The 18,636-nt window shown below is 38.1% G+C and overlaps 1 protein-coding gene across 1 annotated transcript in view; it reads left to right on the top strand.

Annotated features, from left to right (window-relative positions):
• Positions 1–18,636, top strand: part of cdh23 (cadherin-related 23) — a 386,093-nt gene that overhangs the window by 169,547 nt on the left and 197,910 nt on the right. The window contains exon 10 of the mRNA XM_073873573.1: positions 17,224–17,336. Coding sequence (XP_073729674.1) covers positions 17,224–17,336 — 113 coding nt within the window. The remainder of the gene's footprint in view (positions 1–17,223; positions 17,337–18,636) is intronic.

The raw sequence follows: 18,636 nt of genomic DNA, 5'->3' as shown, positions 1-18,636 counted from the left end.
CAAGTAACGCGCATTACGTAATAATATTACTTTTCTGAAGTTACGAGTAAAGTAACGCATTACTTTATAAATATACACATTCTTATTTGAGTTACTTAAAAAAAAAGTAATGCAAGTTAGTTTTCAGTTTAATAAAAAATAAAATAATGTACGGAATTTAACTGAACATATTAACGTAGAACTGAGCGGGAACAGTTTGAGTCAGAAATGGAGATTGCAGGCCAGAGCTTGACATTTTTGCGATCATAAAAAACACCTGCAAGGCCTGAAAGAGATCAAGCCTCAGCCAAGTAAGAAAAAGTAACTTAAAAGTAACGTAAGCATTACTTTCCATGAAAAGTAACTAAGTAACACAATTAGTTACTTTTTTGGGGAGTAACTTAATATTGTAATCCATTACTTTTAAAAGTAACTTTCCACAACACTGCAAACGACGGCCAATAAACCGGAAGTCATTCATTTCTTATAGAGAGTCGGAAAGGGGCTGCCTGAGGTGGCGACCATCTGCGGATGCGTAATTTTCGTATCCGTTTTGAGCGTCGGATACGTTAAAAAATTTGAACTTGTGCGACTACATCGCATGCGATATGCCGACCGGAAGTGATCTATTTCAGTGTATTCCAATCAACAACTGTGTGTGAGGTGAAAATTATTAATCATATTTGTTTAACTTTATCAGTAACATTTGAATCCTTAATAAAAACTATTTATTACTGACAAGTAATGTATTATTAATTTAATATGTATATGTTATTTTAATCTTGTCTCCATATGTTCTCTCGAAAAAATATTGGCAGTCTTTGTTTATAGATACATAGCTGTTTATTCTTTCATTCATTTGCGTTCATTTATTTATTCAACTATGGTAAATATTGGAATGAAGGCTCTTGCGCTGTAATAAGCTTCTCTCCTATATACGATTAAACTGAAACTTCTTTACGAGTGCCACTAGGGGGTGGACTCCGACAATCGTGTCTGTATGTCGTGTGCAGTGAAAATGCGGCTTTAGATGATTTACAAATTCCAGTAATATAAACATTTAGTTCATCTGCATGTGTAATACATGCACCTCACCTTTGTAACATACAATACTTGAGAGAGTGTGTTTATGTTTGTGTGTGTTTGTGTAGCCCCGTCATTCCTGCACAACCACAAACGCACACAGTCACATCTGCTAGGACTCAATTTGTCTCCTCAGCAGCTCTCCACCTATTGGCCTCAATCCTCCATAATTACCCAAAGGGTTGCGCTCCCTCCCTCACCTTCAGTGGCCTCACAGCCACCCCATTCTCCGGCCAACAATGGACTGGCATTGGCCCAGTATGCAGTGACTACTGACAGGTCTGGCTTGAGGTTAATCTCTTGTGCCCCAGACTCTGTCAACATGCCCACACGCTGCCCTCTTTTATTACACAAGCGCGCTAAGCGCCGGCACTATTACAGTAGATATACAGTGGGAGAGCTTTATGAAGCTGTAAGTGTGTGTGTGCACGTGGGAACTAAGGCATTGGGGTAGAAAAGATCCAAGAGGAAACAATTGGTTATTTGTCATGCATTTGAGCTGTTTCAATGTGATAATACATAACCCAAGCTGTTGGCTGTATTGAAGGGGGGATGTGGCTTAGGTTAAATTAAAATGTTATAAAATTCAATAAAAAAGCATAGGTTTTGGCATTCTTCTCCAGTTCATTAATGTCTTATTTAGACTGAAAAACAAAGAAAGGGTGGAGAATATAAATCAAAAGACATTTTGACAAGGATATTAAGGGTTGCACACTTTTTTTAAAGTCACAATGTTTGTTTGAAATTTCCCTCGCCTCCATTCCTTGCCTGCTCGTTGACAGCCTAATGAAATAATTCACTAATTCACTGCTTCTCCACTAATTTGGTGCCTGACTGAATTGATAGATGCGACAAAGCGTGCTATCTGCCGCGCAGGTTTCCTAACCCGTATCCGTGAGCTAATTTGTGTCGCTCTGTTAGTACGGCTAAGATCAAGGCTGGTGCTCGGCTCTTGTAGTAAATCAGTCTGAAACCGGGAGATAGCAGACGACACTCGAACAGAAGCTGAGGGCAGTGAAGTATCGTTCTCCTTCTTCTTTAGCATTTAGTGCTTCAGCTGAGCTCAGACATACAGATGATGGACTGTGACTTTAATTGATTTTACAGCTCCTTCACATACAGAAGGTAAACAAGTGCTGTCTGGAAGGCAGCGTGTGAACATAAGCAGGGTTTAGTGTTTAGATGAGGAATATTTCAGGAAAGCCTTTTTAACTACGCATGTCATGTATTACATGGAAATGTCGAACAACACAAAAAGTTAAATGATAGTCATTGCTCATTGACATTAAATATGTAAATTTAATAGGTAAAATCTTATGGTAACACAAATACTTTAAAATAGTTTAATGTGCGGGTCCAGAATAGAGATACATGGTTTGAGGGAGATTAAGATGTGTCCAGACATAAATGAAGATATTCCTCACATTCCTAAAGTTTTTAAATCTGATAAAACTTTACACTTTGTTTGTCATTGTTTGAACTGTTCGTCTGTTCATGACAAAGTGAATAGCGGGTACCGCCTGTGGGCGTGACCGCATTAGAGATAATAAAGTCAGCCAGGAAAAACAGTACTCTTGTTACTTTAATACAGATTATATAAACAGGCAATATTTGTTTTTGGTTATAATTAGCTTGATTAAAAGTAGACACTTCAGTCTTTCTTTGGATATGTGTATCATGTTTGTGTGACGAGTATTCGCGGAGTTGATTTTTGTAACGTGTTTTAAGAGACAGCTGACAGAGACAGAAATGTCTGAATGCGCACCTTTTCTTTATTTGACAAAAACACAAAGATTTGATGTTATTGTGAATGTACACAAATTAAAGAAGACCCTTCACAGTTTCAAATGATGTCAAACACGTAAGTGTATGATTATTAATGATGGAGTATTTTAAGTTGATTCTGATAAGGAGAAAACACGTCAAAATTCGGGCTGCGTTTTTAGACCCCAGGGAGTTAAAATATAAAGGGGTAAATATAACTTTATCTAAGTTGTTGTTTCTATAAACATTCTAAATGTAAAAATTGCAAAATAAAATCATGTACAATAAGACCAGAAGCTTTCCTAAAAAAAGGCATTTTTGTTTATATACACTACCATATTGTAAAATGTTCATATTAAAGCAACACTAAAGAGTTTTTTTACCTTAAAATAACGTTTCCTAAAAAGTTTCAATCATTCATCCCCTCGAAACAGGGTGAACGGCATTTCCACATTCGCTTTGCAGCCCTCTATCCAAAACCGCACTAAAGAAGTTTCCAACCATCAGGTCCAACCATCCTGTAGTTCGAGTGAAAACTACAAAAACTTGCTTTACGGCAGACCTACAATCCAATCAGAGCCAGCTTTGCTGCAGTAGGCTAAATTATTTACGACAGTGGTAATGGGCAATTCTGCTTCCAACCTGTAGGGGGAGCAAAGAGCAAAAACTCTTTAGTGGTGCTTTAATAGTAACTTACTGGCAACAATTATACAGTAGTTGCTACAGTCAAACAGTCAAATTACTGTAAAAACTACAGTAGTCCTTAGCATAAATACGCTACAATATTATACTGTTATTTGTAAAAAAAAAAATGGAAATATTACTGTTTATATTTATTTTACAGTGGTACTGTACAGTTTGTGATAGTACACTGTAAAAAATTTGCTGTAATTATGCAGCTGGTTGCCAGTAACTTACTGTAGAAGATAAAGACTGAAAATGTTTCATGTTCATTTAACTTTGAAAAAACTGTTTTCAGTAAATAACAAAAATGTAAAATCTACAGTAAGTTATTGGCAGCTAGTTGCCAGTAATACACAGTAATACTGTAATTTCTACAGAAATTGTTTACAGTGTAGTTTAGGATCACATCACTAAAATGATTCTCATGATCTTATAACCCTTTTTACAGTAGTTTTTAGTCTGAAGGTGTAAAGTTATTTTTAAAAACAAAAAAAATATTAATTTCTTGCACTAAAAATACTTATAGTTAAAGATTTTGCAGTGCATGATTTGGACTAAATAATGAAGAAAACCTGCTTGATAAAATGACTAAGTAATTGTACATATAGGGGTACATTTAAAAATGAAGTGTACATACATCAGGGGTCTTCAACTACATGTTTTAAAAATGTAAATATGATGCGGGCCAAACTTTAACACCTATTTTTACCTTTTATATATTTTTACTTTTACCTATTATGTATATATTTTTATATATGTTATAACTTATGTTGTTTTTGTTACTTTTTGTTATAGGTCATATATTAAAACCCGTATTTTCTTTTTTTTATGTTTTTAAAATAATTTAAGTTAAACATTGCAAGAGCCAAATGTAAGTTTAACAAGTGTAAATAATGTATTTTGTTTATAACTGTTTAACTTTCATAAATTGTTACATTTCAAGTATTCACAACATATAGCCAGTCTTCTCTTAATGACTAAAATTGCATGATTTTTTAAAAAAATTTGTAAGATAAATAGGCTAAACCACTTTTCCATTGTACTCTTCATTCGGACACAACTGCTGGAGTTCGCCCCCTACTGGCAGTCGTAATAAAATGACTAAAATTGCATGATTTTTTAAAAAAAAATTGTAAGATAAATAGGCTAAACCACTTTTCCATTGTACTCTTCATTCGGACACAACTGCTGGAGTTCGCCCCCTACTGGCAGTCGTAATAAAATGACTAAAATTGCATGATTTTTAAAAAAAAATTGTAAGATAAATAGGCTAAACCACTTTTCCATTGTACTCTTCATTCGGACACAACTGCTGGAGTTCGCCCCCTACTGGCAGTCGTAATAAAATGACTAAAATTGCATGATTTTTAAAAAAAAATTTGTAAGATAAATAGGCTAAACCACTTTTCCATTGTACTCTTCATTCGGACACAACTGCTGGAGTTCGCCCCCTACTGGCAGTCGTAATAAAATTTCAGTTTAATCGTAAATCTGTGTCAACATGGGAAAGAAAATTAATTTGTGCGCAAGAGCCTTAAAGGGGCCATGACACAAGACTTTTTTAAGATGTCAAATAAATCTTTGGTGTCCCCAGAGCACATATCTAAAGTTTTAGCTCGAAATACCATATAAATAATTTATTATAGCATGTTAAAATTTCCACTTTGTAGGTGTGTGCAAAAATGTGCCGTTTTGGGTGTGTTCTTTAAAATGCAAAATGAGCTGATGAAATTCAAACACTGATCACAATGATGGTGGTTTGTTGCAATTAAAACTCAATTGTGCTTTTCTCTGCACTAAATGGCAGTGTTGTGGTTGGGTAGAGCAGACCAAGGGGCGGTATTATTATAATAAGAGCTCCTTATGACATCACAAGGAGAGCCAAATTTCAACGACCTATTTTTTCATGTGCTTGTATAGAGAATGGTTTACCAAAACTAAGTTACCGGGTTGATCTTTTTCACATTTTCAAGGCTGATAGAAGCACTGGGGACCCAATCATAGCACTTAAACATGGAAAAGGTCAGATTTTCATGCCATGGGCCCTTTAAATCTATGAATGTCAGTTATGTGGACATCAAATTTCTTTGTTGTTGGCACCATAAAACTTAATTCTGTGAAACTGGAACCTATTGTACACAAACATGGACAATTACAATCCTTCATGTTCAAAGGAAAATATTTGGTTATTATATTTATTGGTTCTTCCTAACCCCAAAATAGCTGGAAGAAATCTGAAAAAAAAAGACAAATCAAAGCTCGGGTCTTAGAAGGTTAAAGTAACCACGCTGATTTTAAATCAGACAAAAATGACCAGTAATGAGGGTGGGCTGTATAAAGATGATTGGAGGGCCGCTTTTGGCCCGCTTGCCGCCAGTGGACTAGCCCTGACATACATCAACAAGGTTGACTGCTTGGAAGATACAAAAATATAGTGGCAGATATAGATAGATAGGTAGGTAGGTGGGTATATAATAAGTCAGTTTCACTTACAAAAGTACCGACGTGCAGTATAATAAATATTGACTTACAATAGTGTTAAATTAAATTTCATGGTTTGGATAAATTAAATGTTTTAATAGATTTTATATCCATTCCATTACAGTGTGAAACGAGAAGTATCCCCAGCATCTGATGTGTATTAAACAGTATAGGGCAGTGTTTGGTGTGACTGCTATGGCTGAACTCTCTTAGCTGATGGCTTTCAGTGGGATTAAAGTGGCTGAGATATCTCATCTCACACAGAGCTCCACTCACTCAAACTCTTCTCTTTATTCTCTCCATCAACTTCAGTCGAGCTTGATTTCTCAAACAGAGAGGATTCTCTCTGCTGTCACCTTTGTGTGTTGATGAGATGTCAGTGTCTGTGGGGAAGAGTTTTGTTCTGTCAGCCAGAACGCATCATCATTCGGCTCTTCTGAAGAGACTGTTTATCTGACACTAATGTAAAAACAGCTCTCGGTTTAACCTTTTTTTATACACATGAACTGCCATAGCCCTTATAGTCAAAAGAATAGTTGACCCATCTAAAATTAGCTCATTGTTTACTAAAATTAGTGTTTTTCTATTTAACACCTAAATTTGCCAAACAGTAATACATACTGTAAAAAGTGAAAGTTGTATTAACTTAAAATATTAATAATTAAAGGAATAGTTCATCATTTACTCAATCTCATGTTGTTACAAACCCTTAAAAATTTATTTGTTCTGATGCACATGAAGAAAGATATTTTGAGGAATGTTTGTAAGCAAACCGTTCATGGACCCCATTGACTTCCATAGTAGGAAAAAGAAATACTATGGAAATAAATAGGCCCACAAACATGAGAGTGAGTAAATGATGACAGAATTTTATTTTTTGGGTGAACTATCCCTTTAATTTAAAAAGTTTTTTTTTTTAAGTTGATTCACCTTAAAGTGAGAAAAATTGAGTTGACTTCAACTTTTTTAAGTGTTACCCATTAAAGTAATTTCTTTAAGTTGATCCAACTTTCACTTACATTGTATTGAGGTCTTTAGCAACCCAGAATGCATATCTAACACAGATGGATCTCTAAATGACACCATTACTATAAAAATGTCTAAATATTTTATTAACAATTACAAAATGATAAAGCTTATTTCATTATATTTTGGTCTTTTTAGTCATACAGATGCAAAAATATGCCACATAAAAATTGCACACTGATTTTTTATGCACTGTAACATTTTTAATTAAATAATTTCAGTCACCAGAATAAAAACATTCTTTCATAATTAACATAATTGTGCTGCACTGTTACAAATTTCTGTAGTAATTACAGTATTACTGGCAGATGTTTGCCATTAAGTTATTGTAGATTTAAATCTATGTTATTTACTGGCAACTGTTTGTTCATAGTTAAATGAACATTAAGTAAGGGATTGTAACGGTGAATGACTCGGAGGAGTGGTAGAATCCATATGCAGAGTTTATTAGGAACACACAGTATAAACAATGGGTAAGGCAGAGAATCGTGGTCGATAAAGGCAGGCAGTAGATCGATAACAAATAGGCAGTCCGTACAACAAACAAGTCCAAATCACAATCCAAGAGAACAAGGTCAAAAACAGGCAGTAATCATACACGTAGTTAGCACAGAAGGCAATGACAAAAACGCTTGGTAGAGACAGTGGTGAGCTGGCAATACTTCGCGCCATCTTAGACTCAAACAGGGGCTTAAGACAGTGAAACACAGGAAGTAGACAGAGAGTAAGAGCACAGTCAATATTCGGGCGATGGCGCCCTCTGGGCATTGGATGAATGAGTGGCGGGTGTTACAGAATCCCCTCCCCTAGGAACACCTCCAGGTGTTCCTCGTGGTCGTCCCCTTGGTCGTGGTGCTGGACGATTGGGATGAGCACGGTGGAAGTCCCGGGTCAAAGATGGGTCCAAAATGTTCCTAGCGGGTACCCAAGATCTTTCTTCAGGACCGTAGCCCTCCCAGTCCACTAAGTATTGTAGCCGGCCCCCCCGCCTTCTGGAATCCATGATATCCCTTACCAGGTAAGCCGGAGCTCCATCAACATCCAGTGGCGGGGGCGGTTCTCTCTCCTCAGTGGCAGTCCCAGGAGCCGGGTGAGCAGGTTTCAACAATGACACATGGAACGAAGGAGAAATGCGATAATGAGCAGGCAACTCCAATCTGTATGTAACTGGATTTATTTGTTGCAAAATACGAAAGGGGCCTACATACCGTGGACTGAGTTTTTTGCTGGGTAGCCGCAACCGTAGATCTCTTGTGGATAGCCATACTTTCTGACCCGGTTGATAGTTGGGATGGGGACGCCTCCTGCGGTCTGCTTTAATCTTCTGAGTTCTGATTGCTCTTTGTAACCTCACATGGGCGCTCTCCCACACCCTCTCGCTTCTTCTGACCCAATCGTCCACCGCAGGAACTTCAGATGGTTCACCAAACCAAGGGAACATGGGTGGTTGGAATCCTAGTACACACTGAAAGGGGGTGAGACCTGTAGATGAATGAGTTAATGAGTTCCTAGCGTATTCTGCCCAAGGAAGAAATTCAGCCCAACGTTCCTGTTCTTGGCTACAGTATGACCTCAGATAGCGTCCTAATTCTTGGTTAACTCTTTCCACTTGGCCATTGGCTTGGGGGTGATACCCTGATGTTAAGCTCACATTAATGTCCAAGTGCTTGCAAAATGCTTGCCACACACGAGATGTAAATTGTGGGCCCCTGTCAGAGACTATATCCTCTGGTATACCATAATTTCGAAAAACATGCTGAAATAATGCTTGTGCCGTTTCCATGGCTGTAGGTAGGCCCTTTAATGGTACAAAACGACAGGCTTTAGAGAATCGGTCACAGATTACCAGAATAGTAGTGTAGCCCTCAGAACTAGGAAGATCTGTGACAAAATCCACTGCCACATGAGACCATGGCCGCTGCGGGATGGGTAGTGGTTCCAGAAGACCAGCTGGAAGTTTTCGTGGTGTTTTGGATCGGGCACATACACTGCAAGCCTGAACATACATAGAGATGTCATTAGATAAATTTGTCCACCAAAATGAATTACGCACCAGTTCTTCCGTTCTTTGAATACCCGGATGTCCAGAGCTCAAAGATGTGTGTACCCACTGCATGACGCGTTGACGAAGGGCCTTAGGAACATATTGCCGTGCTGGTGGGCATCCAGGCGGTGTTGGTTCATTCTGTTGTTGTCTCTGAATCTCCTCCATGATGTCCCAACGGATCGGTGCCACAATCACTGACGGTGGTAATATAGGCCCCTGACAGGTGACCTTTTCCTCAGATTCATATCTTCTTGATAGGGCGTCTGCTTTACCATTCTTGCTTCCCGGACGATATGTTACTGTGAATTGAAATCTCGTGAAAAATAATGACCATCTGGCTTGCCTTTGATTTAAACGTTTTGCACTCTTAATGTACTCCAGATTTTTATGGTCCGTGATCACCTGAAATGGACAGCGGGCTCCCTCCAACCAGTGTCTCCATTCAGCCAAGGCCTCTTTAATGGAAAGTAGTTCCTTGTTCCCCACATCATAGTTCTTTTCTGCTGTTGTTAATTTTCTAGAAAAGAAAGCACATGGATAAGTTTTACCTGGAATGCCATGCCTCTGAGATAATACTGCTCCGATGCCCACATCCGAAGCGTCCACCTCCACAATAAATGGCTTTTCAGGGTCTGGATGTTTTAGTATTGGAGCAGTGGTGAAGCTGGTCTTTAATCTGTCAAATGCTGACTGGGCTTGGGGTGTCCACAGTATTGTCTTGGGGTTACCCTTTAGTAATGATGTGAGCGGGGCTGCAATCGAGCTGTAGTTCCTGATGAACCTTCTGTAGAAATTGACGAATCCTAGAAATCGCTGTAGTTCTTTGATTGTGTTAGGACGTGGCCATTCAGTAACTGCCTCAACTTTCTTTATATCCATATCTACTCCATGGTGGCTAATCTTGTAACCTAGAAAATTAGTGTTGGATACATGAAATTCACACTTCTCCGCCTTCACATATAATTGGTTTGCCAATAAACGAGATAAACATCCTTCACATGTTGAATGTGTTGCTCACGTGTCTTTGAAAAAATCAAAATGTCATCAATGTATGCTATGACATAGTGATTAAGAATGTCTCTGAATATTTCATTTATGAATGACTGGAATACAGACGGTGCATTACAAAGACCATACGGCATCACAGAGTATTCATAGTGCCCTCTAGTGGTCACAAATGCCGTCTTCCACTCGTCCCCTTCCCTGATCCTGATTAAATTATATGCACTACGGAGGTCAAGTTTGGTGAAGATTGTGGCTTCACGTAGTTGTTCTAATGCAGAGGGGACTAGTGGCAGTGGATAACTGTTCTTGACTGTTACAGAGTTCAGACCACGATAATCTATGCAGGGACGAAGGCCTCCATCCTTTTTTTCTACAAAAAAGAATCCCGAGGCCGCTGGTGATTTGGACGGTTGGATGAAACCTGATGCGAGAGCCTCTTCAATGTATTGTTCCATTGCCTGTGTTTCTGGTATGGTTAATGGATAAACCTTACTTTTAGGTGGTGAAGTGTTGGGTAGAAGGTCTATGGCACAGTCCCAGGGGCGATGTGGAGGCAGTTTAGTGGCCTTAGTTTTGCTGAAGACTTCACTGAATCCCTGGTATTCTGTGGGAATATAGACTGATTCATTGGTTACAGGGCTTTCAATACTTGTGGTGAGACATGAATAGTGAATTTGACCTTGTAAACAATTATTTTGACAGTAAGACGACCACCTAGTCAGCTCTCTGGAGGTCCATGAAATTTGTGGGTCATGGATAGCAAGCCATGGATTTCCTAGAACAACTGGATTTTGAGGTCTGTTAGTGACATAAAATGAGATGGTTTCAGTGTGGAATAGACCAATCTTGACTGTAATGGGAATTGTCTGATGGGTAATACCGTCTCCAATGGGTTGGCTATTGATAGCAGTGATATTAATAGGTGGTATACAAGGCACTAGAGGGATATGAAGTTGATGAACCAATTCATGGTGAAGCAGATTTAATGCAGATCCAGAATCTATTAACGCTGAAACACATTGGGTAGAGCTTGCGTAAGAGAGGGTTAACAGTAGGGTAAAGCATCTATGAAGCAGATTAGTGAAATTAATACTCACTTTGCTTGAAGAGGGTTTATTTGGGCAAAAACGGCACTGATGTCCGGCCTGACCGCAGTAATAACAGAGCCTGTTAACGCGTCGCCGTTCCCGTTCCTCCATGGATGGTTTCGTGAATCCAATTTGCATAGGTTCAGCGGCTTCAGATGGACTCAAAGCAGATGCAGATGTTAACATGGTCAAATGGCTTGTGGGGCTGTTACGAAGGAGGTTATCAATGCGAATGGCCATAGAAATTAGTTGATGCAAATCCATGTCAATATCCTTACACGCAATCTCTGACTGAATCCTTGGGTGAAGACCCCGCTTAAACATCGGCTTTAACACCGTCTCATTCCATCCACTCTGTGCTGCGATCGTGCGAAAGTCAACAGCATATTCAGAAGCAGTGCGGTTACCTTGGCTGATATTCACTAGCTGCATCGATTCGTCGCGTCCACCAGCTGGATACTCAAAAACTTCACGGAGTTGTTTACAGAAGTAAGTAAATGAGGTACGTAGCGTTTCATCCTGGTCCCATACAGCCGCGGCCCACTCTAAAGCCTTTCCGGTAAACAATGACATCATGAATGAGCACTTGGTATTATCATGTGCAAAGGCCTCTGGTTGGTTATCAAAATATAACGTGCACTGTCGTATAAACCCTTTGCATTTCTCCGCTTTTCCATCAAACTTATCCGGTAATGATAATCTTACCGTCTCAGGTTGATTGGTGGGTAGAGAATGGATGTACCGTGTGAGATGGTCGTTCGCGGCCCGTAGTGTCGAGAGCTGGGTTTGAAAATCGGCAATCATCTCGTTCTGATAAGCGAACGCGGCCTGTAGTTGTGACATCTCCGCTGGATTCTGGTCAGGCAAAGTATTCTGTAACGGTGAATGACTCGGAGGAGTGGTAGAATCCATATGCAGAGTTTATTAGGAACACACAGTATAAACAATGGGTAAGGCAGAGAATCGTGGTCGATAAAGGCAGGCAGTAGATCGATAACAAATAGGCAGTCCGTACAACAAACAAGTCCAAATCACAATCCAAGAGAACAAGTAAAAAAACAGGCAGTAATCATACACGTAGTTAGCACAGAAGGCAATGACAAAAACGCTTGGTAGAGACAGTGGTGAGCTGGCAATACTTCGCGCCATCTTAGACTCAAACAGGGGCTTAAGACAGTGAAACACAGGAAGTAGACAGAGAGTAAGAGCACAGTCAATATTCGGGCGATGGCGCCCTCTGGGCATTGGATGAATGAGTGGCGGGTGTTACAGGGATAATGTAGAGGCAGCCGTTATTGGGAAATAAGCCCCGACAGTGTGATCAGGACCCGACGCGAAGCGGAGGGTCTTGTATCACACTGAAGGGGCTTATTTCCCAATAACTACCGGCTGCCTCTACATTATCCCGCTTATTACACGGCTACTTGCCACTCAAGAAAAAAACTGGACATGAATTTGAATTTGAAACATTTTATTGGCATATTTGTTTTAAATTAACATTTTTATCCTTCTGCGGTACTTTGCACAGATGCATAAAATGATCGTAATACCTTATTAAGATCCTCTGCTTCATACTTGTCTGTCTCCATTTTTTTCTTTGAGAAGTTTTAATGCCCATTCTGTATTTTTTTTTGGTGTTTGCTTCGTAGCTGTCATGCTCTATGTCAAGTTCAGTCTCAGTAAGCTCTCTGTGTCTTGTCGTTGTTCGTTCTTCTATCCACTGTTTAAATGTTTTGTTTTTTCCGTACATGTTAAAACTAATGTCAAAATGTTCCAGTGTTTGTCACAAGATGGCGCCAAACAGTAATCTTTATTAATCTTTATATGGCGCGGAGCGATTTTACTCATACAGTCCGGCTATGCGTTATTACTTTGGAGCGGTTATTATTTGAAAAGAACGAACCTGCAAATGTCTCAACTGACCAATCAGAATCAAGCATTCCAGAGAGCCGTGTAATAAACATTAACAAGTCTTTATCTTTACAGAATACAACTAAAATGACAGCCTCATGCAAAGCATTCTGGGAATCCAAATCTGAAGGAAAAAAATAAAAAGGTTGATGAGGATTTCTGGTTCCCAGAATGCTTATTTTATAGTTTTAATATGTAAAGACAAAGACTTGTTTTTACAATGTGTATAATATATATTAAATATATGTTATATATTAATAATTAATCGCTTAAAACTAGATACATTGGGTCACTAGCGCCCCTATACTCTTTAAAAAATGAAAAGAAAACAGTCCGATTTATTTATTTTTTTGTTACATTGTTAATAATAGATTGAGGGTTATTTTCAATTATCATTGGGTCTAAAAAATGAACCTAATCCATTGTGTTGTAATTAACCAATTTAACCAAAGAGCTAGGTTGTTTTAACACATTGTTGGGTCAAATATAAACATCTCATGCTTTGATTTAACCCAGTTACTGAGTTTCTTTTTGACCCTAAGCTGGGTTGAAGATAACCCCACTTTTGCTGGGTAATTTTAACCCAGTGCTGGGTAAATATGGGACAGAATACACCACTGGGTTAAAATTGACCCAATGCTGGGTTGTTTTAACCCAACTGCTGGGTGATTATACCCCATGGTTGCATAACAACAACACAACATTGGATCATTTTTAACCCAGAATGTGTTCTGTCCACTATTTACCCATTATGAGTCAAAAATAACCCAGCCATTTTTAGAGTGCATGTTGGATTGTTGTTAACTCAACCATGAGTTGAAACATCCCTGCTTTGCGTTGAAACAACCCAGCATAGGTTTATTTAAAACCCAACATATGTTCTGTCCAATATTTACCCAGCATTGGGTTAAAAATTACCCAGCAGAGTTAAGATTGACAGCATTTTACAGGGTAAAGATGGTTAAGAATCTTCATCACTTACTTGTTGGGTTAGTTTAACCCATGGTTGGGTAAATATTGGACAGAATTAACTGTTGGGTCATATAGACTACTCTTAAGATATAGTACTTCATTTATTTTTTTTCTGGTCGCTATGAATTGTCTAAAAAACAAATGTGATGACACTAAGGTGAGTAAATAATGACAAAAATGTCATTTTTTAGAAAAGTTTTGTGTTAATGTAGTCACACAGTCTAACCTTTGTGACCGTTCGACATTTCATTGAGTCATTGGTGAAAATATATTTCCATAAAGTCCATAATTTTTCAACTCATCACTATTCTTTGATCCTGTAACCCTCATAAAACTAAGCCTATAAATATTGCCTCCTCACAGCTCCTTCAGAATGACTCTGCATTTTCCTTTAAGAAATAGATTTGCATTGCCAGATAAGGATTATTATCATTTTCAAATCAACCTGCTGTCAGTGGTCAGACTCCAGTGAACAGGCAAACATGCTAATTTTAATGAATCAATTGGGTCGGCACGACTCGCGGCTGCCCGTTTGATCTCTCGCTGGGCAGTTTGGGAAAGTGAATTAAAAGCGAGCGTTCTAATTGGCTGCCGATGCCCAGAGGAGTCAATATATTCAGGATTGCAGACACACAAGCGTAGGCTCGGTTCAAGCGCTCTCAATCAATCTGGGTATTCCCATTGTTTGATTTCCATTACGCATGTGGTTCAGATTGCTTTTTGAGTGTAGAAATCACGTCTATCTCTGTGGGGCGGCTCCGAGTCGCTCATGCATGCGCAACAAGCTCCGTCTCAATCCAATACAGACGCTGCCGTGATGTGACTGCGTTCAATTTAGCATAACAATAGCGAACACCCAAGATGAGATGGGCCTGATTGAAGAATGAGAGTTTGAGTGCCTGCCAATGGGGATGAATGAAATGATGGGGATGTGGGAATTTAGAGGTGGATGAATTGAGAGATCAAGAGGAGGAAAAGAGCTTTAGGAATAGTGGTAGGAAAATGAAGAAAGGATGGATGGAGCAGTGATCTTAAGTAGTAAATGATTTTATAAATTAAGAAATGAAGCTGTCTCTGAATACAAATGAAAGTCAAGAGAAGGAGATATAGATCATTCTGGCCTTGCGGTCCATCTGCTGGACTTCACTTGTGTGCAGTGAACAGACACACAACAGCTGTGAGAAATGGATAGAGAGAGAAAAAGATGGGGGAACAACAGGACAATTTAGTGAAACATTCAGTGGCTATTCAATAAGTATTCAAGATAGGACTGTAGTCTGCCTGGAGACGTTCCAAAGATGGCTGCCGAGTGGCGCGACTTCCCTAAAAGTGACTTTGCTTAGAGTTTGTAAAAGGTCTATCGATATGAAGTGTTACCATTAATGAGATGAGCAGTTTAAAGAGGCGATATAACAATGAAAGACCACAGATTAACATTGCATTGTACCCAATTTTTGGATATTTCTTCTGAGCACTGTTACCTAAAACCAGCAGGGTTAAACTACAGTAGCAGGATTAATGGATTAATTAACAGGACCGCTGTTTGCTTAGTTGGAAGCCTGCTGTTTCGTGACATTACAGACGAGGAATTTATTTGACATCTGCTGTTTAGAGGAGGATTTTTGTTGACCTATTCGCTGAAGTGTGAACTGAAAAGTTTTTGAGGTTTCATCACTCTTAATAGTAAGACTGTACATTTACCAGTGTGTCAAATAATGAAGTCTGTGTATACCAGGGGTGCACAAACTTTTTCCTACCAAGGGCCAAAAATCAAACCTGACTGAGAGCCGCGGCCGGAAGTAAATGTTATGGTGTTATATTGGTGTAATCTGTTAAAGAAAATATATCGCCTGGCAGTAAACTTTAAGCTTTATCATTTTACACACTGTAAAAAATACTTTGCTGCCTTAAAATTTTTTGTTGAATCAACTCGGGTTTACAAGTCATTTCAACTCACTATTATTTATCTTGACTAGAGAGTTGTTATACTAAACTACAGGTAAGTTGTTATAACCTTATAAATTTAAGTTGACTTTTCTCAACTATATTTTATAAGTTGTGACAACTCATCTCTGTTGACATGACTTGTAAATCTGAGTTGATTTAACAAAAAAATTTAAGTAAAAAAGTATTTTTTACAGCGCAGGTATTATTTATGCTATTATAGCAACATTACACACTAACTAGGGTTTAAAAATGGGATCAGAAAGAATGTGACCTTTAAAATTAAAGTTGCCCTGATTCTCCTAATTTATAATTTTCTAATATTTAAAAAAGAAATAAGCAAACAATAATTAGTTTATGCATAACTAATGCAGTTTTATTTTCAAAGTTAAAAATAATGATTTTGCCAATCATTTTAAAATTTCCTTTTATTCACTTTAATTTCTTGCATTTAATTTCAATTAAAATGTACAAATGAATTTTTTTTTTTTAGAAAATGTTTAATTAGAAAAATGAACATCTGTGTCAATAAAGATGCTGTGGAGAGCCCAAACGCTTTGAAGAGGAGGAAAGTGGCCCGGTCATGTTTTCAGGGGTGGTTTTAGATGCGAAATGTAAAGTAAATGTGAACCAACTGAATGAATGTGTTTGGCCATTTCGGTGGCTGCTCGATCCGAGTACCAGAGCCCCCATGGGATCAGCGCCTACTGTATGTGTGTGTTTATTGTAGCACTACCATCCGTGAAACAACAAGTGAGGAACCTTTTTGGGGTTATAATGTTTCCAGCCGCGCTAAAAACGCGTTCTGATGGTGTACTGTTAGCACAGATCGATACTTTTTTACATCCTTGAGTGACCAAGAGAGAATATCTTGCCTCATTGTTTCGCCCCAAGCCAGCGGGTCATCACTGATATCAGTTGCCTCTTCTTGCAAATAGCGCACTTAAAGTGAAACAACCTTGGCCCTAGTTTAGGCACCTCTGGTGTTTACGAATCAGAGCTTGAATAAAAACTTTTGATCCTGTAGTATCACAGTTTAACAATTTATATAAAATACTATATGTATATAATCTTATCCAATGACGGGCACTCAAGCTTATACTGTATGTTTCATCGGTATGTGTGTTTTCTGGGAGTCGAACCCACAACATTTTGTGTTGCTAATGCAATGCTCTGCCAACTGAGTTACAGGTTAAATAAATGGTTAAATGATCTTGTCTGTTTTATTCTGTTCATCAGGGAACACCAACAGCATGTTTGCATTGGATTACATCAGTGGATCTCTCACTGTTAGCGGACAGCTGGACCGGGAAAACCCGCTTTACTCATCTGGATTCACTATTACAGTAAAGGTGCGACTCAAACCTCTTTCATTTCCCCAAAGTCTGTTTGAGCCTTAATCATTTGTTCAGTTCTGAGCTCCTGGTAGAGTTGGAAATCAATCAGTTTCATTTTTTTAAATTACTGAAACCAAATAATTTTAATGGTTGATGGTTTTTTAACATCTACATTTTTCAATCGAATGACATAATGAAATACTCTGACAGCATTTCCAGCATTGCTCATGAATCTACAGTACCACAGAAATAAAAATTATGATTTAAAGTTTTCATACTGAATCAGGTGATGAGAGAGACTGGGTGCAAAGACAATGTATAGATAACACACATGTTGCCTGATCTACAAAATACTCTTACGAATCATGAATCTCTTATTGCGTTTTTTTTTACATTTACGTGTATGCATTTGGCAGATGCTTAACCAATGCGACTCACAGTGCATTACAAGGTACACTATAAAGATTTTTGGGTTGGTTTAACCTGTGGTTGGGTAAATATTGGACAGAATCAACTTTTAATCCTATGTTGGTTTGTTGGTACTCTACAACAACTCAGCATTTAGGTTAAAACAACTCGCCATGCGTTTATTTACAACCTTACAATTGGTTCTGTCCAATATTTACACAAGCACGGGTTTAACCAACTCAATATTATACACAATATTAAGTGTATACATTCAATCAGTTTTAGTCATTTTATCAGTCAATGTGTTTTTTAAGGATCGAATCCGTGCTATTGCACCGCTTTACCAAATGAGCTACAGGAACATTACATTAATGCAAGTCATTACTTTGAGTTAACAATATAACAATGAAGAGTACATTTATGCATTTGACAGATGCTTTAATTCAGAGCACTGTTGTATACTTAAAGATAATTACAATATGTTTTTAAAATATGTAATTTTTCCAGCCCATTTTCATGAAATGCGTATAAATAGAGTGTGAAAAGTCGTGCAAAAATATGCAATTTTGCTTCCATATGATACGCCAATTCTTCCCGTTCAAGTAATACGCCGCATCTTAACATGTCATTTTTTATATATTATTTTCTTTTCTCAGTTTTTTAACTATTGTTGTTGCTTGGTTTTGGGGTTAAAACAATTTTTTGTTACAAAAATGACATCCTAATCCAATCCCCAATTCTAACCCCAACTCCAAGCGACCATGGTTTAAAAATAGACAAAAACATGAAGAAACCTATACATTAAATGACATCCTAAAGCAAATCTCAAATCTAAACCCAAACTAAACCGACAATGGTTAAAAACATATATAAAGCGAAGTGAAAAGATGTGCCGTATTAAGTAAAT

The sequence above is a fragment of the Misgurnus anguillicaudatus genome, chromosome 11 (assembly GCF_027580225.2).
Source record: "Misgurnus anguillicaudatus chromosome 11, ASM2758022v2, whole genome shotgun sequence".
In the NCBI taxonomy this organism is placed as follows: domain Eukaryota; kingdom Metazoa; phylum Chordata; class Actinopteri; order Cypriniformes; family Cobitidae; genus Misgurnus; species Misgurnus anguillicaudatus.
Note: the sequence above shows the minus strand (reverse complement) of the source record. Positions and strands in the feature narration are given on the sequence as shown.